At 33.1% G+C, this 23,683-nt stretch overlaps 3 protein-coding genes and 1 long non-coding RNA gene across 8 annotated transcripts; 1 reads left to right on the top strand and 3 right to left on the bottom strand.

Annotated features, from left to right (window-relative positions):
- Positions 1-3,273: 3,273 nt before the first annotated feature.
- On the bottom strand, positions 3,274-3,773 carry LOC112277756 (uncharacterized). The gene is made up of 2 exons (XR_002968492.3): positions 3,633-3,773; positions 3,274-3,520 (listed from the first exon to the last, which is right to left on the bottom strand). It is a non-coding gene; the product is annotated as an uncharacterized LOC112277756 (long non-coding RNA).
- Positions 3,702-5,950, top strand: LOC112277755 (uncharacterized). 5 transcript variants are annotated; one of them, XR_016501195.1, is made up of 4 exons: positions 3,702-4,176; positions 4,457-4,582; positions 4,829-5,145; positions 5,648-5,950. XR_016501195.1 is itself a non-coding variant. In XM_090248000.1 (3 exons), exons 2-3 carry the CDS (start codon positions 4,862-4,864, stop codon positions 5,739-5,741), a joined length of 378 nt encoding a protein of 125 aa, XP_090104126.1. In that variant the 5' UTR covers positions 3,979-4,176; positions 4,829-4,861; the 3' UTR covers positions 5,742-5,950. The 5 variants fall into 5 exon arrangements, 2 of the variants coding, with proteins under 2 accessions (XP_090104126.1, XP_024366218.1); XR_016501196.1 differs by having other exon boundaries at positions 3,702-4,181; XR_012216815.1 differs by lacking the exon at positions 4,457-4,582.
- A 1,179-nt stretch (positions 5,951-7,129) lies between these two features.
- On the bottom strand, positions 7,130-9,391 carry LOC112277794 (putative plant SNARE 13). Its single transcript, XM_024510523.3, has 4 exons — positions 8,436-9,391; positions 7,949-8,041; positions 7,529-7,622; positions 7,130-7,433 (listed from the first exon to the last, which is right to left on the bottom strand). Exons 1-4 carry the CDS (start codon positions 8,504-8,506, stop codon positions 7,230-7,232), a joined length of 462 nt encoding a protein of 153 aa, XP_024366291.1. The 5' UTR covers positions 8,507-9,391; the 3' UTR covers positions 7,130-7,229.
- Positions 9,392-12,401: 3,010 nt separating this feature from the next.
- Positions 12,402-13,959, bottom strand: LOC112278164 (GSH-induced LITAF domain protein). Its single transcript, XM_024511334.3, has 3 exons — positions 13,405-13,959; positions 13,053-13,176; positions 12,402-12,921 (listed from the first exon to the last, which is right to left on the bottom strand). Exons 1-3 carry the CDS (start codon positions 13,719-13,721, stop codon positions 12,838-12,840), a joined length of 525 nt encoding a protein of 174 aa, XP_024367102.1. The 5' UTR covers positions 13,722-13,959; the 3' UTR covers positions 12,402-12,837.
- Positions 13,960-23,683: the final 9,724 nt, after the last annotated feature.

Here is a 23,683-nt window from a genome sequence, read left to right as displayed (position 1 = left end):
TTATAATTTACAATGTCAATATTAAAATTATTAGAATTGCATTCGATTGTAATCATGATTATAATAAAAAAAAAATTACTCATATTTGATATGAATATAAAAGATAAAATTATATATATATATATATATATATATATATTCACACAAGTCTATATCAATATTTGTAACTTTTATGTATATTCACATAAATTACTATGTATTTAGTTCGTAAGTGAGCAATTAACACCATATTACTACTACCTTATCAACCAATAGTTGGTAGTATTACCAAATATATCATGTAGATTAACAAAATAAGACTTCTAGCAATAGAATAATTGTTGGTTTTTATTGCACTAAAAAGTTCTCATTATTAAATTGTAGACTTATTTTTATTAAAAAACATATATATATATATATATATATATATATATTTTGGGAATTTTTTTTAATCTTATTTAATGACTTAGTTTTTAAACCTTCTAAGAAAATTAAAATAATTAGCTTTAAAGATATTTTAATAATAATAATAATAATATTTGATTCTTCATTCAAAATTAACGATCCAATTAGTTATCAACTATCTACTTTTAAAATCATTCTTGTTGCATTCTAACAAAGTGACAATATATATATATATATATATATATATATCAATATTTCCTTGGTTGATTCCCATTCTTATGCTTCCGAACAAGTATTTGTTCTTCGAATCGAACGCGGCAGCTGAAGACACACCATCAACTTTCAGCTGCTCAAGTCCATTTGTTTACAATAGCAATTGCATGAATTTCAGTGAAAATGAATCCTGTTGCAACGTTAGCGATGAGTTGTGATATTGTACACAAATCCAAAGCAGAAACCAACTAGATGAAGATGGATCTGCTACTTCTGCACTCACACTGAAGTAGCATTGCTTGCTGCCAGGCCGAGAATCACTCACCACGAGAGTAAGAGATTGCTCCCTCGATCCCATCTGATTGAATCCCTACTGGAACTGATGCACTTCTGTCTGAAAAAACAGTGAAATCATCAATTCCATCAGCTGTTTATGAGTCAATCTCTGCAGCATGGACTCTAATAGTGGAAGCTGACCAACTGAAGCAGAAGAAGAAGAAGGCGAAGAAGAAGAATCCCTCTGGACCGACCGAAGCTTGCAATCCAGCATTCGCAGTCGGTGTTTAAATGAAGTTTCATCTGTAATCTCTCTCTCTCTTTCACGTTCGGTTACTTCAAGACAAGGTGAACCCTAGGACTTTCTAGCAACGCGACAGCTTACGCATATGATATTTTTGTGCAGCTGATGCGACCAGAGAGTACCGAAGACAGTTTCGGGGACGGATTCATGGTTCTCTTCATGAGTACATGGAATCCAGTGACACTGCCAGGCATCTTATTTGGAGTAAAGATACAAATCTTGCGGCTCAGGAGAGATATTCAGAAGAGTGGACCTGATCAGTGCTTGTGCTTTGAGAAGGTAGACGCAAGAAAGCTAGGTAAGCAGACACTTCGTGCATCGTGGCATCGAAGTGCAACTTTTAGCTCGAATAGCAGCGCAAATTTAACGAACTTGACCCAGTGTTTATGACAGCAGCGTCGCTGGCGCTTCAGGACCATGATTGTGACGATCACAAGCTCTCGATCTAACGAAAATCAAATGCATACGGCGTTGTGAACTCCCAGTTTTCTCTCAGAAGCTCAGAAGCCTTTCCATGATTTCTCTGCAATGCAAGTCACGGTTTCATGAGGAAAATTGAATCGTATACCGCAGATGGTCATTAATTGCTGCACTGTGAGTTTAGCAGAATGCTGGGTCATCTAAATGAAGGAAACCGGATTCCGAAAATCGATCAGTGAAGCAAAATCTAAAAAAGTTCGGGAAGTCGTTACCATGCAACTCGAAACAACACTCAGGCGTGTCAGGTTGGTGTTAGTCGAGTAGGGTTTAGGGTCATAGGAGAAGGAAAGCACAAAAATTCGATGTGGGTGAGGATGTTGTTTTATGTCATGTTGTTATCTTATAATTCTCTTTAAAATAATGATCACAAAGCACCAATATATATATATATATATATATATATATATATTTTTATTGGCATTTTGTGTTACTAACCTAAACCTAAGATACTTTCGTGTGAGTACAACCGTTGTGCTGATTAACATGTAAGAAGAAGTAAATATCAAAACAACCCCATTGTTGCATGCATTATTTCATAACTTCTTAAACACCATTTTTGTTCATTACAAATATCTATATTCTGTAAACATCTTATCCTCTAAATGCTCCTCAAAGTGAATATCACAATTGCTATTTCTATTTATCAAAGAATAAAAGAAAATACCAAGGCTTCCAATCAAATTGATAATTACTTTGTGAAATATTGTAGCACATTATAAAATCAATCAACTTTCTTCTAACCTTTGGTTTAATGTAAGTCTTAAAAAAATTGATCTCTAAAATTGTATTAATTTTATCCATGCTATTCAAAAATTTATCCTTTTTTCCCCCAATGGTTTAAACATTTTCTACAAGACAACATTCACCAAACATATACTAAATTCTATAATAATATACAAGTTTAAAGATTATATAATTACATATAAGAAAGCCTATAATACAAGTTTACAATATATATAAAAAAATTAAACTTAATTATATAATTATATAAAAAAATTAAACTTAATTATATAATTATATAAAAATTTAAACAATTTTATACTTTTTGATTTAAAATAATATTTCTTAGAGCAAATTTTTTAACAACCAATACAATTATATACAAGTTTTGTTGCAATAAGTACATATTTGTACAGTTGACAAAATATTAATTTACCTTTGATATTATTTGACATCACAAAAACACTTGCAATAAAAAATTCAACAGTTTAAAATTCAAATTTAATTGTGATTTAAACATTTTAAAAAACAACTCTATTGTAATAGTCTTAAATTCATCATCCAAAACTTATTAGTAATATAAGGTTATAATACAAAAATTAAAATTAAATTCACAAATAAAATTAAAACATTTTTAAAAAATAAAGCACAATATCTATATCAAAAATATTCTATTATTGATTGATTTATTTATATTTTAAAACCAATCTAAGAGATTTGATCTTAAAGTCTTCTTTTCATCATTGCATAATATATTTCTACATCTTACATTATTCCAACATATCCAACCCATCTCCTTTCATTAAATCCAACTTATTTATAACCAGGAATTATCTCAAGTTTTTAAATACCATGTAGTATTCATAAAATTGCCTCCAAACTCTTTCTTACCAACACATTGCATTTGTTTACGTTTTATTTATTTATTTGTTTATTTTAAACATTGATTTATGCATAGTAGTGGTTCAATGAAGAAGATGGGCAGCCAGCTTGCTTGTCTTGTCTGTCTGCAGAAAAAACCCTAATTTGACGAAACCCTAATCTGCGCTGCAGCAAAGCGTTGCGCCATCTCGTGCAGCGAAATCCCTTCCTCCTCCTCAAGCTTCGGCGCTGCTCTCGTCTCATCGTGTCCTTCACAGGTTGCTGTGGCCATGTGCAACGCAATCTCGTCAAAGCCCACAATCCTCACATTTACATACATTGCAGAGAATTATTGCCAAAATTTGAAGTGGCTCTGTGATGAAGAAATGCGTACATTCGTATCGCCTTCTCTTCTCGAGCTCGCGCTTCGCGGCGTTGCAATAATCCTTGCCTTCTGTTGCAAATGCTGAAAGCAGTTCCAGTTGAATCCTGCTCAACCCCCACGGAAAATTCCTTGAAGCCCTCTCACTCTCACCGAAGCTTAGTTACAATTTCGGATTATTCTCAGTTCTTACCCAAGCGCAATCTTCAACTCGCTGCCGGGAGAGCAGTTCCGGAGAAAACACTATCTGCAACGAACGAAGTGATGAACATCCTCAGAAACCCTAATTCAATGCCCGATCCAGGAAAGGATGGATACCCTGTGGTCGACAGCCCAAACTTCCACCGTCAACTTCGAAGATTCGAGCAAGAGATATGCTGCGCGATGTTCCTTCTCGGAAAGCTTACGTGCACGACAGAAGCGGTGCAGACAAATGAAGAATCAGCATCATCCCGCATAAAAGAGATCATCTAATTACACGCGCCATTGATTTCTTCGTTACTGCTTCCTACCATAGGGATCTGGGCCACTTGCCGACTTCGGGGGTCGCTGTCAGGTGAGGTAACATCGATTCCAGATGGGAACTATCTGGCAGATGTTCATTCGTTTGGCTTGAATCTTTAAGCGGTAATTTAATATAGTGAAGAATTCTGGAGATTTGTGTTACCAGCGCTTGCGGGTTTTAGACTAGAGCCCAGATCGAAGTGACTCGGAAACTGAGAAAGCTTGGATTAGTCACTCTTGGGTAGATGCCACCGACTACAGTACAATATGCCGCCAACCGGCAGCTGACTCTTGTATCAAGTCTTACATTAGCTTGTTCGATTATGTTTCAGTTCCACACGATTTGATTGTCAATTTTGGAAGGATTTCAACTGCGCAGCAAGCTCCGGTTGCATTGAAATTGCAGAGGTTTTGGACGTCGAGTTTTTAGAGTTTCTGGGTGCCAAGTCATTCCCGGGGTAGGGTTACAACCGATTCGTTTTCGGTTACTTCATTTCAATTGTGGGTTGTTCGGTTTGGGAATGCTGATTAATGTGTAATGTTCGTGCTTGCCGCTAGTGGTCGTTATTGGAACAGATATAAGCTTACACTTACCCTCGAGGTTTTAGGATAGATTTCTGCGGTTCCTGTTTCCGAAATTTTGGCCCATTTGGGATTTCACTAGAGTTCGATAGCTCATATTTATCCTAATTTTTCTCGTGCAGGGTTGAATTAAGAAGCAAGGGAATTCTATCGAGATGCCTAGCAGGACCAGCACAAAGCTGGTGAACAAAACTGACAAAGTTCTCTACTTCTTCGTGGAGTCCTCGGCTGGGAACTACTCCCTCACAAAGGTGCTTCAGCCGCATTCGGAGACCTCGCATGAGTACGATCCTAATTGCACGTTTGCTAAGCTTCGTATGTTTGATAATAATAGGAGCCCGACCGACATCGCCATCACCACGGATGACATGATCGACCACCAGGAGATCAGCATCTCGGAGAAGGACGGCAGATTTGAGATCAAAATGATGCAATCAGCGTAAGTAATCTTCAAATCCTGCACTTATATGCTTGGTTTGCTTGCTGAGTATCATTTTCGAAAATACGAAAAAAAAAAAAAAAAAAAAAATGAAGAAGGATCAAAAAAGAGAGCATATTGTTTCAATTTGATGCTATGAGGTGTGGAGTTCAGAATTTCTAGAAGTTCACCACGGTTGTGGTTTAGTTCTTTCATACGGCGAAAGAATTCATTCATGTTCAAGTCTCTCTGCAAGTCTCTCGCTAGAGTCATCCATTTGCGGCTTACTGACGTCCTTTCACGTTTTTGAAAGTTGGTATGAGTAGTCACTAGAGACATGGAATTTTACATTGATACCACAACCAAGAGACACCAGATGAGCTTAAATGAAAGTGACTAGTTCACCACATAAAAGTAAAAATAAATAGTCCTTCAAAGAAACGTCGTTTCTGTTATCATTGTTTGTTTGTTTGTTTTTCAAAGCTCGGTGGCTAATGAAACATAAACGTATGAATCGATGCAGATCAGGAGAGACTTCAACAGTCGTGACCGACAACACTCCGGGCTCCTGGTTCTCTAGTTTCATTTTGAGATTATCCAGGAGGAGGTCATCATAGAGCATGAAACAACAACTTCAAAGCCTTTCTTTGGATGTTGCTAATCCGTGTTCTGATTTCGCTCTTGTCAGATATCTGAAGCTTTTCAAGTTCACTACACGTTTTCATTTTCTTCATTTTTGTTTCTTTGTTTATATGTGTATGATACGAACATATTTTGAGCGATTTATAATTATGTTTATATAAAGCTACAAAATCGGTTGTATGTACATGAGTACATCCACAATGTTTTTGGTTTTTATTTGCTTTTTCTAAAATAAAAAAGGTTGAGGTGAATGTAATAAGGTTGATTATGTAAGATGATGAGGAATATTGAATCAAATTTTTTGAATCAAAATTTTCTAAATAATGTAACTTAAATTTTTATTAACATTAATGACAAGCATTATACAAAATATTTATTAAATCTAATGATCAGAATTGGAAATTACTATCTAAAGATATTTCATATAAAACAAATTTGTACTAATTAAAGTATTCTTAGCTATCATGATTTTAAAAACAAGTATGTTTGCTATTAGTTATGGCATACAATTATACTATTGAATTGTTTCCACTAATACTTGTATTTTCTCCTGTATTTATACTTTAACAATTATTTAATACTATTATATTTTCTATATAAGTATTTTTGTATTTATATTATTATAAATGGGATTAATAAAGTAAAAACCTGTAGATAGATAATCTACAATCTTTGAGATATTATTATAATCTGAAAAAGGATAAATACTATATTTAATTATATTAATTATCAAACATAGATATTGTTGTTCTTAATTGTGCCCCACTATTTCAAATAGAGTTCAAAACAACAATGCAAGTGAATAGTTCTATGCATAAAGATAAAGAAATGATAGCAAAAAATAATAAAGTGAAAATAAATTAAGATATTAAAAAAACTACAGTATAATATAATAAAATCTAAAAAGATTCAAGACACTAAAGATATGTTGGATTTTTACAGTTTATAAATATATACATGGTTTCTACAGTATTATTAACTTATTTATTTATTTAAACTAATTTACATGTGCAACATCACATTCTCTCTCAATGAAGAATACTAAATTAGTAATAATAATAATATGCCCATGAAAAGAGATCGATACAAAGATATATCAGTCAACTTTCATGCTAAATGAAGAGCACTACGTAGCTGAAACCAATGCTTTAGAAGTAGATGAATGTGATAGAACGCAACGACCTTGTTGGACCTTTCGCTTGTCTTAAATGTATCATCTGTCTATTTTCTTCCAGGCTGCATAAGCTCTTGATGGGACAGAGCTGCAATGTTGTCAGGGAGAGAAATCCCAAATCATTAAAACACTAATTACAGATGCAGTGTAGTCCAACATGTGCGAGGGACAAGATTGCAACGCAGAGCATCACGTGAAAGATGTAGATAATTTCGTGTGAAACTTCATTGAAGTAAAGCACAACAGAAGCTTCGGGAACTACAAATAATCTAATTTCGGTAATCAATCTCTACAGTATCTGCTTCTGACAAGAGAAGCATGATAGGAAGAAATGCAACGCATGAAGCCTAGGAGATAACCAACTTGAGGCCACACAGACATCCGCATCCTGGGCAGACCCAGCATGTGAGTCTTTGTCGAGGGATTCTTGCCTGTTCCCTATCAAACTTGTGTACGTTCTTCTTTTTGCGACATACGAATTACGCTCCGTGATCTGCAGGTGTAATTTTTGCGTGTTAGGGACTGTGAAGACCTTTCAAAGAAAACCACAAATCTAAAGGGGATATCATCGGTTGTTTCTTTACATACCATAAATTGTTTCTTCTCAGTCAGCAATTTGTTGAATTCAGGATTAATTTTGCCTTCTTCCACTTTTATCTCTACATCGAATTCCTTGATGCGACTGCAGAATCCAGATCACCAGCTAGCCTCAGAAGCTGTTAGTGCCAAATAGACTTGTGAGACATCTTCATGACCCCCATCAACATGATAGTAATCAAATAAAGTGCAAACTTACTTCAAACAAAACGACACCCCAACAATTTTCTATTTTCTATTTTCCTACCTTTTTGTAGACTACACCAATGCATCTGTTGACAGCATTAATGAGCAATTCACAAATTCTGCAGCCTTACCAATGGTAAAATCTACTGTAACAATGCTTACAATAATGAGGACTAAGGTGACAAACAGATCGAATGTTGCTTCTGGTTAAAAGAAAGTGTCCACCTTTTCGCCCCCCTCATCCTCGCAGACAGCTCCTCCAGATGCTTGCTCTGCCTTCCTGCATCTTTGATTTTGTCTATTCTTTGAAATCCGGTTCTGTCACATGAATTCAAGTTTATGAAACCATGAAAATTATTTATTTATTTATTTATTTTAGTAATGGAACATATATTGACGTCCAATACTAATCCAGCCACATTAAGACGCAATTAAAGTCAAACACATCATTTCAACACAGATGAAACTTGCAATGCCACACGCAAAACTAAATTGAACCAAGAAGCGCTGAATCGCACACTAATAGCCAGGGAGGGAAAATGCCATCCTCATACATGCCAATCCCAGAATGCACTTGTGAGAATGGCACTTGTGATTGAAAATGAAGAATGCAGCACTTATCTGGCAGCTAATAAGTGTACTTCTCATAATCCACGAAAGAGGAAATTTGGGATTGTCATAGGCAACTACAACAGGACAAGGAGGGACTTACGCAAGGAACTTGAAGATGCCTTGCACTTCCTTCTCGATGCTGGCCAACTGAGGTGGTATTCCCAAAGCCATTGATGCGTCGTATGCAACAAACCAGCCACAATCCTCTGCCTTCAAACTATGTTTTCCGTTTCGAGAATGTTACCGATTAACGTAATCCGATCATATTTCACATGCTTATTCCCTCACCCCGTCAAGAAGTCCTCCAGTTCATTTCTGTTTCATTGAAGAAACGGGATCTCCCGTTGTTGCGCAATGTGACAATAAGCCGGCACTCTGCCAAAATTTGGCACGTTTCCCTAAGAATACCTTAGCCTTCCTACTCAAGACTCTAGGGACTTAGTCCCAGCCTCAAAAAAAAAAAAAAAAAAAAAAAAAATCCTACCAGCCAAGCTCACTATCTAATCTGCCTCATTGATCTCAAGGAAATTAAACACATACTCTTCTGCAGCGTAACGCCTGTCCTCCAAACTCACAATCACACGTACAAATTTTTCCCAATAAAAAAACAACAATAACGCTGAGTACAACCTATCAACCTCTAATCTCGTTCAATACTGACAAACCGAGGCTGCAGCTGGAGAAAAAAAAAAGCGTGAAACTATCGACCATAGGAAGCGTAAGTGGCGAAAATGCATACGTTTTCAAGAGGAAGAAGAGAGGGACTCAACCTTACAATCGCTAATGGCACATTCTTCCGAGAACTTCAACACAACAGCCTTGAACGCAACCTATTCAGCTCAAACAGACAAACCAAAGGCCGCAACCCGAGAAAGGGAATTGAAACTGACGATATACGCGGATTCAGACGACGAAAAACATACATTGGAAAGAGAAGGAGGCGAGGAATATAGTAAAACCCACGGTACTACGAATTGAAGGAGAAAATACAAGCGCGAGGCGATCGAAAAGAAACGCCATCTCGCTCTCGCTGTGTGAGAAAGGAGCGAGAGCGAGAGCATGGACGGGGCTGGGAGACCGGCGATCATACGTGGCAGTCGAGGTCTACGTGGCCCATCCATGTTTACGTGGAATGTCCAGGTCATGCGCCGACGTGGCCCTCGTGCTCACAAGATTCTGTGCTCGTGCCACTTTAAGGCGCTTCTATTTGGAGGTCATACCCATTAATTGACAACCCTAAAACAAGGCCATTTTACAATATTTACATACTCGGAGATCTTTCTCTTTTGACATTATGTTGAAATTGTTGTACCCCTCTTTGAAGGACATCTGATGGGCATTGATTGTACACAATTGAACTTTATTGTTTTTGCTGAATCTAGAATACTATTTTTTTCTTTTTTATTTCTTTTTTAATTTTTTGTTTATTGTTTTTTGTTTTAATGTATACGAGTTCATAATTGATTTGTTGAATGAAGAAGTCTTCTTACAACAGTACATGATGCAAAACATATTATGATTAAAAACCAAATGTATGAAATCTATTAATGGAATGTATGTTGTATTAATGTTGTGGAGGCCATATTTTATTTTATTTTATTTATTTCTATTAATTTTATTTTATAATTTTTTAAGATTTCAACTCTTTTTGTATTCTAACATGATCATTTTCATCTCTACAACTCTTTTAATTCATCTTGTGAGTTCTTGTAGCGCTTCATTTCTTCAATGCAAAATGGGATAATTTTTTTTATTAAACTATAACTATAACTATAACTATATATATATATATATATATATATATATATAATTTTTAGAATCATCTCTAACTTTTTAAAGATTCTAAAATGTATGAATTGAATACAAATTGTTATTAAGTTCAAACATCAATCTTATCTTATTTTTAATATCAAAGTTTTAATTTTGATAAAATTTATTTTTTAAAAGAAACTAATTTGTAGCTATTAATATAAAGTAGTTGACAATTCAACCAAAAAATATATAACTAGAATAAAAAAAAATTCTTTGAATTCAAAAAATATAGAATTCAAAGAAAATAATCAAATAATCTCTGATATATTATAATAGTCAAATACATTACTTAATAGTTTTTTTTTGTGCTACCATATAGATTTTTCAAACCATTACTACTTCAAGTAAAAAAAAACTTTTATTGCATGGCAAAAATATGTATTAAATTTGGTTGTATTATAGTGCAGCAACAATTAAAAGGATGTATAGCTTTTACTATTTCAAACTATAACAACAGTTATTGTGTTTAGTTTTTATAGGCATTACTTTGTACAGATTGATTCAAGGAGCCTAAAAGACAACCCTACAAGTGGCAAAGGGCAAAATGTTTCATAGCAAAATTGTTAAAAATAAGTTTGAGGAATTAATTGTAAACTTATTTCTCTTGTTGATTTCTAATATATTATAAGTCTGATTGTCAATGTCTAAAATTAATATATGATTTGATGTTGTCATATCATTTTTATTTGATTAAATAGCATATGTTAGAAACTAAATATTTTCAAGATGCTAATCTAGATTAAAGTAGTTTTATATAAATTTTTCACCAAAATAAAACAATGCACAAATCTAATATTTACAGAATACATCCATTCTTGTTGTAAAGTCATTTTAGCAAATTATTGGATTGACTTAAGGTTGAATACTTATAAGGAGTTATTTCTTGTTTACTTTTTGATAGACAAATATTGAAATGTGCATCAAAAGATTCCCATGAAATATTTTCGAGGTACAATGAAATATTAGTTTAAACATCTATAACACATTTTATGTGAAAAATTGAAGTGATATGTAAATAGTCAATTATTTTAATAAATATACAACCAATAATGAGATAGTTCTATTGCTAGGTAAATACCTTTACAAATACTAAAAAGATAATTGCTATCTATTTGATGTAGATATCAAACATATTTGGGAAAAAATGAGTAGGTATTTATTGAGATAAATGAGATTCATACAAGGTTTATGGTTGGAGATTGTATGAGCAACAACATATATCTTATAATTTTTTTATTGTAAAATCATCAGGACATGTTTTGGTGTAATTGTCGTTGCTAATATTTGCAATATTTTGGCTCATTGGTCCAATTGAGACAATGAGCAATTAATTGCCTAACAAAAAATTAAACAAAAGCTGATTGCAAATATTTTTACAAATTTTATTTAACAATTTAGAATAGGCATCTATAGAATCTAAAAAGTCATCCTACCAACTGTGCATCATTATTCTAATGGTATAAAAAAAGAAGAGACATATTATATGTTTTGTATAAGTTGTCATAATTTCAATTGAAGGTAATCTTTATGCCTCTATTTGTTAATTGGATAGCCTTGTTCAATTGCAAAAGTGATTTTAATTTACATTATTTCTTCACAGGAATTGAAAGATGTTTTAAGGAGTATAAGGATGTTGACCTATTAATATCACCATTAAGATGTTCAATTAGTGTATAAATATACAAGTATAATAAACTTCAATTAAGACTTTTTTTTTTTTTTTTTTTTTTTTTTTACAAGATTAATAATATGTGAAACAAGCATAAATTGTTATCAAGTTCTATTATAAATCTTATTTTATTTATAATTAACTTGATCATTTGTTCCACATTTTTGTTAGATTTGTGTTTTTTTTCTTAATTTTTTTTAAAAAATATGTACAACATTTATTTATTTATTTTTGGAAAATACAACATAATTTGAATTACAATCTACAAAAGAGACAGATTTCGAACCAAAATATAGAACTCATGTTTATCTATGAGTTTCTTAATTTCTACTACTAAAATTTAGTGCCAAATGAGATGTAGTATGCATATGTAGAATTGAGCAGTAAAAATTTGATAAGCAATACTAATAATTTTAAGTGTTATGCTAAGAAATAGCTCTACCATAAAACGGAATTCTATTTAATTCAACTTTGCTAAATGTCATGCGATTTTGCTCATTTCTACTCAACAATGACGTATTCGTAACCATTGAAAATACTTGATTGGGATAGAATTCTTTGCAAAATAAAACGCACGCTACCATGAACAGGAAAGATGATGTTTATGTTGAGAAAAAAAAATTTACAATGTTTACAATTATTAAGTATCATAACGACACAAACTTTTTAAATCCCTGAGTCGGCTTCCATAAAATTCGGAGGTTTCCTTAGACTGCAAAGCAAGGAGAATGAATTCCACTATTAAAGCTCACACATAGTACTGTGGAGACTTTATTCACTGGAGAGCAAAGAATTTATTTTTTAAAAAAGCACTCAAATTCCCAACAAACTGGTCTATCGCTATGTACATAAGAATATGGTAAATTTATAATGCAAAATTATCTTGTAATCTGTCATGATCATTTGCACACAGAACAAGGCAGAGACATGGCTACAAAAAAACACTAAGGAAACCTTTCACACGTGGAAGAAGAAAAGTTGTGGAGAAATTGGATGTTCAATGCAGGAAAATGCTCAGGCCTCAAGCGGGTACAGCATAACTAGGCTCAGTCCAGTGTGGAGGATCTGCAATGATGCATGGATCATCCTTTCGGAACTCCGCCACCTGTAAGATTAACAAAATTGCTCTAAGAGTTTGTAAATTTTGGTGCAAGAAACCACACGATCCTGCTATATATGAGCAAACTGAACGCAATGAAAATGAATCAGACGCTTGAACATCACCAGGTATCTTACCTTCTGACCGCAACCGTTGCAGTAGTGTTGTTTGTGCCACAAGCAGTCACAGGAACGGGTGAGGAAGCAGAACCCACATACGGTCGTCAGGCATGCAATCCAAGCTGCAAGGCTGAGCGATGACCTGCGACGAGAAAACACCACTTTCTTCAACAAAATCGCCACCACTGCAGTAAGAGGTTAAGAGGCTACGAGCAAGCCATGTGGAAGAACCAGACATTTACTAATTGCAATTGTGAGGCAACGTCTTCCCAGCTAGAAAGAGTGTCAACGTGCATGGACAGTTCAAACTTATTTAGGGATGGCGAAGGTAAAGTAAGCCGAAGTGAGAGCATAAGGGAATTCAACGTACCTGACATTCGTGAGACCAGGTTTGCCACAGTGAGGGCACTCGAAAGGTGCGGGCGTATCCGCGTAGAAAGTCTCCTGTAACCCCATCCCAGGAGGAGGAGCACCATAGATCGCAATCGGGGGCCGCATGCCCGCCGTGTAAGGATTCGGCTGCGTGTAATACTGAGGTGGCATTTGTGGCTGTGGGGCATTGGTCATTACAGGCGCTGGGTACCCGACTGCCGGACCAGGATACACATACGGTATTCCCAGTTGAGTCTCACCTTGCACACCGCTACCAGTAGATGGACCCAAATTCTCACCATCGCGCTTCGCCATAACTCCCTGTTGCACTTCAAAATCTCAACCCCCTCGAAACCCCTACAGTAACTGGATCCTACCTCGAAATCCTAGCACACACACACAAACACACAAAAGCCCTTGAGCAATCTCTCGTCAAACACGTAAATTTCTCCGCCTCTGTTCTCGAAGACAACCCAATTCTGTCTTCGCAAAATCAATACAACCCTTGTCGAGCTTGTCTCTTTCCCTGTAACCCTAACTGCAGGGCAGCATCGGAAGTCGCAATGTCCGCACTAAGCTCGACCTAGACTATGGTAACTGCCGCTACGCTCTAGAAGCATCACCCTTGAACGCGTCTCACCACCTAGGAAAATCAATCAACGCGATCTGAGTTGGCAGAATGGGCGCAATCCCAGCCTGGAGTCTGAAAATCCTCCTTTCCAAGAAAAAATAACCCCCCACCGATGCAAGTTCTCGAAACATTTACTGTTCAGCATCATCCATCCTCGCTTTCACATCAACGTTGCACCGGTTCCGTGAAGCCCTCCACGACATTACCAGGATCTTCACAATCAAAAAGGCGCTGCGAAATCCTGACTGCCTTTTCTCACCGGCTACCGTTGTGCCCCTAGGACCGCAGCTCGTGGGAATTGGGGACCGCCAGCATTCGAAACCACGGCTCTTGTAACGACTCTGCTCGTGACGAGGACGACGACGACGCTAGAGCTCGAAGGTGGAGACGAACGGGCAAAATAACCCTAATTCTGGAAGCAACTCTTTCTGGAGGGAAGGAGAGGTACTCCATTTTCAACATGGAGATATGGGTGCTCATCGACATATAGCCTTTTTAGGGTTGAGCAAGACATGGTGTTTTGGAGCAAGTGAAATGGTGTGGCTAAAGTTTAGGATATTTGTGATAATTGAATTACATTGGACCTTTAAATAAGGCATCTAATAAGTCTTGTTGTTTGTTAAGACAATTTATAATATTTAATACAAATTGTCACAAAGACATATTTGAATGGACAAGTTACAATTTAAGAGACATGTTATTGTGAATACTCAAGGTTCTTGTGATTGATACAGATTGTAATTGGATAAGAAGCATCATTTAAGGAGTAACATCATTCTTAGAATAATTCTGTAATAACAATAAGTTCTTTATCATGAATATTATAAGTAATCTTGATTGTTGAAATTTTTTAAAAATAAAAATAAATAAAATAAAGTATTTTATTTGTATCTATTTGTAATATAACTACATCTATTATAAAGCCTTCTATATATTTTATTTATAAAAAAATAATCAAAAAATAATATAAAATAGGAGCTAAAGTGAAGGTTGTTTTCAAATCTTAAAATATTGCTTATGCATCTTGATTATATTCCAAGTTGTTTTTAGAACTTAATTGTATAAATGAGACAATGTTTTTAATTTTTAAAAATAAATACTAAATAATAAAATCTAAATTCTAAAAAATATTGGATATCTTATATAATTCTAGAAGTTGTCTTATCTATGATAATTTATATTTTTTAGAATCTATTTATAAATTATTGTTTAATATAAAATATTCTAAATATTCTACTTATGTTATGTAATATATATATATATATATATATATATATATATTTATCTTAGCAAATATTCTTATGTCAAGGACATGAATCTTAAAAAAAGAAAATCCTCAATATACTCTTGTATGACTAAAAAGAATTAGAGATTCACTCAAAGATGATATAATATTGAACTAGAATGGCTATTACTAAAAACAAGAAAACTAAAAAGTCTTGAAACAAGACTAAGGACTAAAAAGGTGTTGACAAGAGTGAAGAAGGCTTCACTCTTGCTTCCATATATACTTTCTAACTAGGAGCTATGTGACAATATTTTATGGGACCTCCAACATGTGTTGACTTTGTTAGCCACATGTCTTAACTTGCAAGGCAAGTTATCTATATATGCGCCACATAATTAACTTGTTCCACAAGCTACCAACACGTGGTTAACTTGTTGGCCAAGTTTCTAATCTACAAACACATCTAAAGTAAAAATTGCGTCTATGAAGCTTCTAGGAAGCTTTTCTAAAAGAATTTATGAAATTAATCTATATTTACCTACTTCTATCTAATCATATAAGTAACAATTGGAATAAATGTATATATCCGTGACACCTTATATCTCTAAGTGTTTGCAATAGGAGGTAAACATATTGTTTATATTTCTTCATATTCTTAGAGTATATAAGATAGTTTTTTAAATAACACATAATAAAATTATCTTAAATTTTATAATATTTATCATCTATTAAATATTAAAAAAAATTGAAGCATTTGTAAGTCTAAAAGATATGACATTATATTCAAAATGAAAATATTTAGTTTGAAATGTAAACTTTTATTAATCATTTTGTTTAACATATACTAAATTGTATGTTGCTTATAGTTTCTTTACTCAATAATTTTGCTAAAATCTATTCTTTACTTTTACCTAAAGGCATGTTACATACATATGCAAGAATCCATATTTTTTTATTTTGTTTGCAAAGATAATTAATATACATGTAATAAATTTTGAGTGTGGAATAAAATTCTTTGTAAGATATCGATTAACATATTCTTTCAAAGTATCATGCTTATTTTGCAACAAATTACAAGTTGGTCCAAATTTTCTTATTTCTAAAAAATTGATTAATTAATTTTTTCAATCAATATCAAGATGAATATTAATATAAAAAATAAAAAAAGAAAAAGTGCCACTAGATTTGAAGGACATTAAATGATATTAAAGATAATAATAAATATTTAATTTTTCATTCTGACTTCTAATGGCTTTATCTTAATTTATAATTTTTTGGATAGAAATACTAAATTATCAATAGTTGTCATATATATATATATATATATATATATATATATCTTTATTTTAATAATTAATTAAATAATACAAGTATGTAGAAATAGATAGAAGTAAGTAAAAATAGATAAGATTAATAATATCTTATGAAAAATCTTCTTAAAAGCTTCATAGATAGGGCTTTACCTTTATACATACCTATACATAATTAACAAGTTAAAATCTAGGCCAAGAAGTTGGCCACATGTCACAAATATTAGAAACTTGTAGTACAAATTAGCTATGTAGCACATATATAAGAAACTTGTCTTATAAGTTAGGCATGTGACTTACAAGTTGGATATATGCTCAAGATCTTATAAAACATTGTTACATAACTTCAAGTTAGATAATATATATAGAAATAAGAGTAAAGTTTTTTTCACTCTTGTCAATTTTTTTTGAATCTAGTATAATTTCAAGAATTTTTAGTTTTTTAATCTTTAGCAAGAACCATTCTAATTTTTTCTTATATATATATATATATTAATTTAATTTATCACTACAAAAAAAAGTAAGATTGGCAAGAAGAAAAAATATAGAAATAATTAAAGCTAATTCAACATCTTTATCAAGTTATATTACTTCTTTTATAATAGAATACCATTCAATTGTTAATGAACTAAAAGTTACCTTACTTTAGAAGTTTGATGGCACAAAATCAACGTTTTCAAGATTTTTCTATTAAGTATAATTAATGATTAAACTTCAACATCAAGGTTATTTAATTTTAGGATTATAAGTCACGTTTATTATAACACTACTTTCAAGTTTTACTTTATTATAATTTATTATAATTTTTTGAAGGACATGATTTGATATTGGTTAATTTGGAGGTTTTTTTTAGCAAAGTTTTGATCCATATGTAGAAAATATAATATAATTTATATTACTACTAATAAAATTTATAATTTGCAATAAGACAATTGATTAATAAGATTATATGTTTTATAATTTTTAAAACTTTTGAATAACATTAAGTAGAATGATATTGCATTCATTAGCTATTTATTTTTTTTATAAATTATAATATGAGATAAAAAAATTGATATTGAATTTATTTGATCCTCAAATATTGAATCAAACGATTGATTTTGTTATAAATTATGACAATTGGTTTTAAAAATTTTGATCTAAGAATTTCATAGTTGAACTTCATTGTTTTTATAATTTAATGGCAACACCTATGCCTTCTCAATACATACATCCAAAAGTAAGAGTCATGCAAATTAATGTAGTATATTTTAAATTTCTTATTCAATAAAAAAAGACTTGTTATTATCAAAAAGCATTGTATTTATACTATGGAGAACCTAAACTTACTACTTAACATAGTCTAAAGAAACAAAATAATAACAAAATGAGGAGTATGATTTTCAAAAAAGATAATATGCCGATTTTTTTTATCCAATTAGAATAGGAACTATGCATTAGATATCTAATTCAATATCTACTATATATATATATATTTAATATTTTTATTTCATAATAGATGTTTATATAAGATCTAAAAATCACAAAGTTCTTGTCTTGTTAGGTTTAAGAGCCTTAGCTTCTTTCTGAGATGAAGAATTTATTGAAAGACATAATATATATTTAATAAAAAAACTATTATAGACATTTAATAAAAATATTTTAAGAATATTTTAAAAATATCCTATTAGATTCTATTTTTTTAAAAAATATTCTTAAAATATTTTAATAAAAGGTTCTAAAAGGTTATAAAAATATTCTAATAGAATCTAAAAAAATTTAAGAGGATTAAGAAAGTTGTTTAAGAAAGATCCTAAGATTGGTTGATCTCCAAGCAATATGAATTTTTTTTGAGAAGCTTCTTAATATCTATTAAATATTGGAGTCAAAGTTGAGAGGATCTTCAATCTCAACAATGTCTCTTAAAGCTCTAATTTATCTCTCTTGATATTGATCTTGTACTTATCTGATTTAATCATAACCATGCTAATTTTCTTCTTGAAATTCTTTTATTCAACTTCTTATTTGGTCTTTTATATAGTATATCCATGATAATTTATTGAAATTACTCTCTTATCAATAATAGAGCTTAATCTTTTTTGATAGAAAGTAGATTATTTTTTTTCTTGAAGACACCTATATTGAAGAACAAGCACTTTGAAGACACAACACTTAATATCAGCAAGGTTGCACACAAAGAGAGTATGAAATAAGACGTCTCTCACTTCTAATATCCATTACTTATAGGTAGTGGTTGTTATCCTAAAAGACAACTTCTACTCTTTGACTTTTACACACGTGGCCCTAGGATCCTTTTGGCATCTCACGAGCCTCGAGGATATCCTATGACACATAATAATGACTCATATTTAGTCTTTGGATATTCCCTTGTTAATACTTTATACTTTTGACTTTGACTCTTGGTTCATGACTTCGTCTTATATCTATTGGATGCCCTTACTATATACCAAGAGTCAAACCTTTGACTACTAGCAACTTCCTTAAGTTATTATCCTCTATAAGATAACTTATTCTATTTTTACTTTAACACTCCCACTTTGCTTTTGATCAAATGGCTTTTAATCCTAATGCCTTTGTCAACATGTGGTGTCTATCTTTTATGAATGCCTTTGTCAACAAATCAGCAAGCATTTCCTCCGTTGCACAATACTTCATATCAATCACTCCTATTTCAATCTTCTCTCTTATAAAGTGATGTTGAATGTCAATGTGCTTGTCTTTGAATGATGCTTTGGATTCTTTACAAATATAAGACATCTTTGATTGTCACACTCTATAGGAGTTGCTTCTATTTACACATCTTCAATGTCCTCTAAAAGTTGTCTCAACCATATTGCCTCCATTGCACCATGGCTTGCTGCCATGTACTCCGCCTCCATTGTTGACCTTGAAATTATTGGTTGTCTCTTACAATTCCATGAAATTGCTCCCACTCCAACAAAGAATACATAGCCCATTGTTGACCTTCTATCATTTGTATCTCTAACCCAATCCACATTACAATAACCATGCAAACTAATGTTATCACCTCCAAGGCATAATTTGAAGTTCAAAATGCCTTTTAAGTACCTCATGATCCTTTTGATGGTTGCTCAATGGATTGGTCTAGCGTTTGACATGTGTTGGCTTACAACACTCACTGCATATGCAAGATCCACCATTGTGCCAACCATTGCATACATAAGCGAGCCCACTATTGCCTTGTATAGAACACCTTGCATTTGACCTTTTACTTCAGCAAATTCTTCATCTGTGAGCTTCATCAACTTCAAGTTTACATCCAATGGTGTTCCAATAGACTTACATTCCTCCATGTTGAATCGTTTTAACACTTCTTCAATATACTTGCTTTGGCTCATTGTAATCGTCTTCTTAGCATGATCTCTTATAAATTCCACTCCTAAACAATAGTGAAGCTCTCCCAAATCACTCATTTCATACTCCTTTTCTAACTTTGCCTTCAACCAATCCATTATCTTCAATGTATTGGTTAAGATGATAAAATCATCAACATAGAGGATGACAATCAATATGAACCTATTTGATTGCATCACATATAAGGAATGATCAGCCTCACTCCTTACAAATCCTTCACTCACAAAGAATGTACCATATCCTTGGTAATTGCTTTAGCCCATACAAAGTTTTCTTCAACTTACAAACAAGGTGTTGTTTGCCTTCTTCAACAAATCCTTGAGGTTGCTCCATGTAGATGTCTTCTTTCAAACTTCCATTCAAGAAAGCCGTCTTCACATCCATTTGATGCATCTCCAAGTCCAATGCTGCTCCAATTGCCACAATGATTCTAATGGTGGTGAATTTGGCCATGGGAGCAAATATTTCATCGAAATCCACACCAGCAACTTCTAAGTAGCTTTTAGCAACCAATCTAGACTTGTATCTCACAATATTGCCCATTGCATCCTGTTGTTCTCGTTGTGTTCAAGCTTCAATATACCAAAGCAATTGAACTAATAGAGGTGGATTCAAACATGAGGAAAGACTGGTTATATGCATTGGGTCTGTTAGTGTCACAATTAACTGTACTCTAGTAATCTGAAATCAATTATCAAATTACAAAACACTGAGGCTTACTACTTCCATCTTAATTCAATCCATAATCCATTCTATGATTATCAATTCAACAATACTTCTCTCAATCACAAATTTTCATAAGAAAATAATAAAGAAAACAAAGAGGTAGCATCAAGCTTATCTTGGCTTATGACTCTCATAGTTTGGCTCTTGGCTTACGACTCTCAACCTATTTATCCTACCAAAAAGATGATCCATCGGCCAACAGATTCCAAAGGTTTTCAAAGACGTAGCAGCATTGGTTTTTTCAGTCAATGGCATTGGCTTACCATCCTTTGAATTGGTGATCTTCTCATCTTTACATCTTTGTCATCTGCCTCAGTGTTCGAGGATTTTCCATCCAAACGTGTCGTCAAATCTTCATTCAATAAACCTAATTCCTATACCTAAGACTCACGTCGGGCAATTTTATTATCACACTCCTCCAACATCTTTTGCCATTCTTCTATCGGTTTCAAAGGTATCTTCAAAGGTGTTATCGATGAAATTGGCATATTGGTCCATACTAAATTATTGGCCTCCTTTGCTAATGCAGCTAGTTTAGTCTACAACATCGCAACCTCTACCTACAGCCGTTCTTGCCGTTCTTTCAATTGGTCTCCAATCTTGCTTTTTCAAACACTATGTTCCCCATCTTGTCCTTAACCACAAAAGAAAACATAATGCTTGTCAAGAGCCCCCCTCCTACTTCTTACTATAGTCCAATCAATTGAGTCGACTCCTCTTTTTGTAACAAAAAACCCGTCCTGGGTTTATATATAGTAAAATTTAAACCGATTAACATTGATCCATGTCATTTTAAATGCTTGGCTCTTGTACTAAATATACAGAAATCATCTAGAAATATTTTCATTAAAATTCATAGATAATCTTGGAATGCTTATGTCATTACCCTTTGAAATGTAGCAGGTGCATTACAAAGCCCAAACGACATAACTTTATAGGCAAAGGTCCCCTAATCCGTAGTAAAAGTAGTTTTTAACTGGTCTTCTTTTGTAATCTTAACTTGATTATAACTGGAGAATCCATCAAGAAATGAATAACATTTATGTCCAATGACAACATGCAATATACTATCCGTAAATGGTAAAGGAAAATAATCCTTCTTGATAGCGGCATTTAATTTTTAGAAATCTTGACAAATGTAAACTTTTCCATTCTTTTTTGGTACCATAACAATTAGTAAAACCCATTCATTGAAAGGAACCGAATAAATAAATCCAACTTCTAAGAGTTTATCTAGTTCTTCTTTTACCATAAGTGAATATTTTGGATTAAGTCGATGTTGTCTTTGGCTTACTGGTATAGCATTTTCGTCCAATATAATTCGATGCTCACAAACTTTAGTGGGAATTCTTTTCAAATCCGCATACGATCATGCAAAAGCAATTTTTTGCCTTAAAAAGTAATCCACCTAAATTTCTTTCTCCTTGTCTTTTATACCGTCGTAAATCTGAATGATTTGAGGAGCCTCCCTTGTACCTAAATTAATTGATTGACATCGTAGAATTTCAGGTGTCTCTAGAATAATGTTCTGCTCAATTCCAAAATCTTTCATAAAATCTGACACATTAGAATTTTTCAACTCCAATTCAATAGTACTAACGTAATTAACATCCTGTCTATTCATCTAATATGCAATTATATGATCAGAATCGTCAATAACATCTGAAAGAATTAAATACTCTCCCGGTCCCCTACACTGGTAGTTCATTCTAGTGTACTCAACAACTTACTTTGTATCAGCATAAATTGGGTCAGTTGCACCAATTGCTTCTTCTGTAGATTCATCTTTACAATCCGACATGAATTCTGAACTGACAACTTGAGTTTCTCCCTGATAATAGACATGGTACATTTGAAGCACAATTTTATCATTACCTTTTCCAATTATTAATGTACCACAGTCCAGTCATTTTGAGCTTTAGTTTGATACAACGACGGTCGCTCCAATAAAATTGGGTATGAAAATGTAGAGCTTTGTAATCAAAAAACAATATAATCAATTTTGTAGGTAAACCGTGTAATTACTGTATTAATACTTCATAAAATATCCATAGGTTTAACTCGATTGGAATCAGCCATTCTCAAAACTATTGTAGTAGGCAATAAGTGTTCCAAATCCAACTCCTCTATTATAACAACATTCAAAAGATTTACATTAAATCCTCCCTCTACTTGTACTTCTGATATTAACACTCCATCAATTGAGACATCAATCGTTGGTGCATCCGGATTGGGATTTAAACTTACTTCTCGGATTTCTTTATTTTGAGATCTGCGACAAATTAATGAAGAATTCAAGATAGTTTGATACTCAGGTACTATTGCTAATAGTTGTTTTATAGAGATTGTGGGCTATATGGTGCCAAAATCTTTTAGAATATGATATGGTTTTGTATTAGTGATAATTCTCAATATCCGTTTCTTCTTCCTAGTCCTAGATACTGACGCAAGTAAATTGATTTTTTTTAATATTAGAAATTGATAAAGCTACTGGAACTAAATTTGACGGATCTTATAAAATCGGTTCTTTCAACGGATAAGATTATTCTTCCAATTGGGCTGATATTGGTTCTTTGGAATTCATGCCTCTGAGAGGATCTTTCAATGGAAAGGACATTTTCTAAAAGAGTGTAGAGAATGGAATAACTCAATATGGAACCAAAGCCTCCGTAATTGGTACCTCATTAGGGTGCACAATTGATTCAAGTCTTATACTGAGTAAAGAGCCCATGTCAGGACTTGGATTGGATGTCCCCGTAATTAGGTCTAATTGGTCCTTTGCTTCAAGATCACCCAAATGTTGAATTGGTCCTTTCTTATTTTGCCGACTTCTTGTTTGGACAACTTAGACTACTTCTACCCAATGAATTGGTGAATCTTGAGGATCTTGATTTGTTTCCTCGATTTTTCCTTAGCTTTGGATCTACTGATCTCGATTATTGAAATTGAACGGAGCATTGCATTGCTGATAAGTATGTATCGACTGCTCGCAATTCGTACATACTGA

Source organism: Physcomitrium patens, chromosome 26, assembly GCF_059467195.1.
Source record: "Physcomitrium patens ecotype Gransden chromosome 26, ASM5946719v1, whole genome shotgun sequence".
NCBI lineage: Eukaryota > Viridiplantae > Streptophyta > Bryopsida > Funariales > Funariaceae > Physcomitrium > Physcomitrium patens.
The sequence above is the reverse complement of the archived record's forward strand: the minus strand, read 5'-3'. Positions and strand labels throughout refer to the sequence as shown.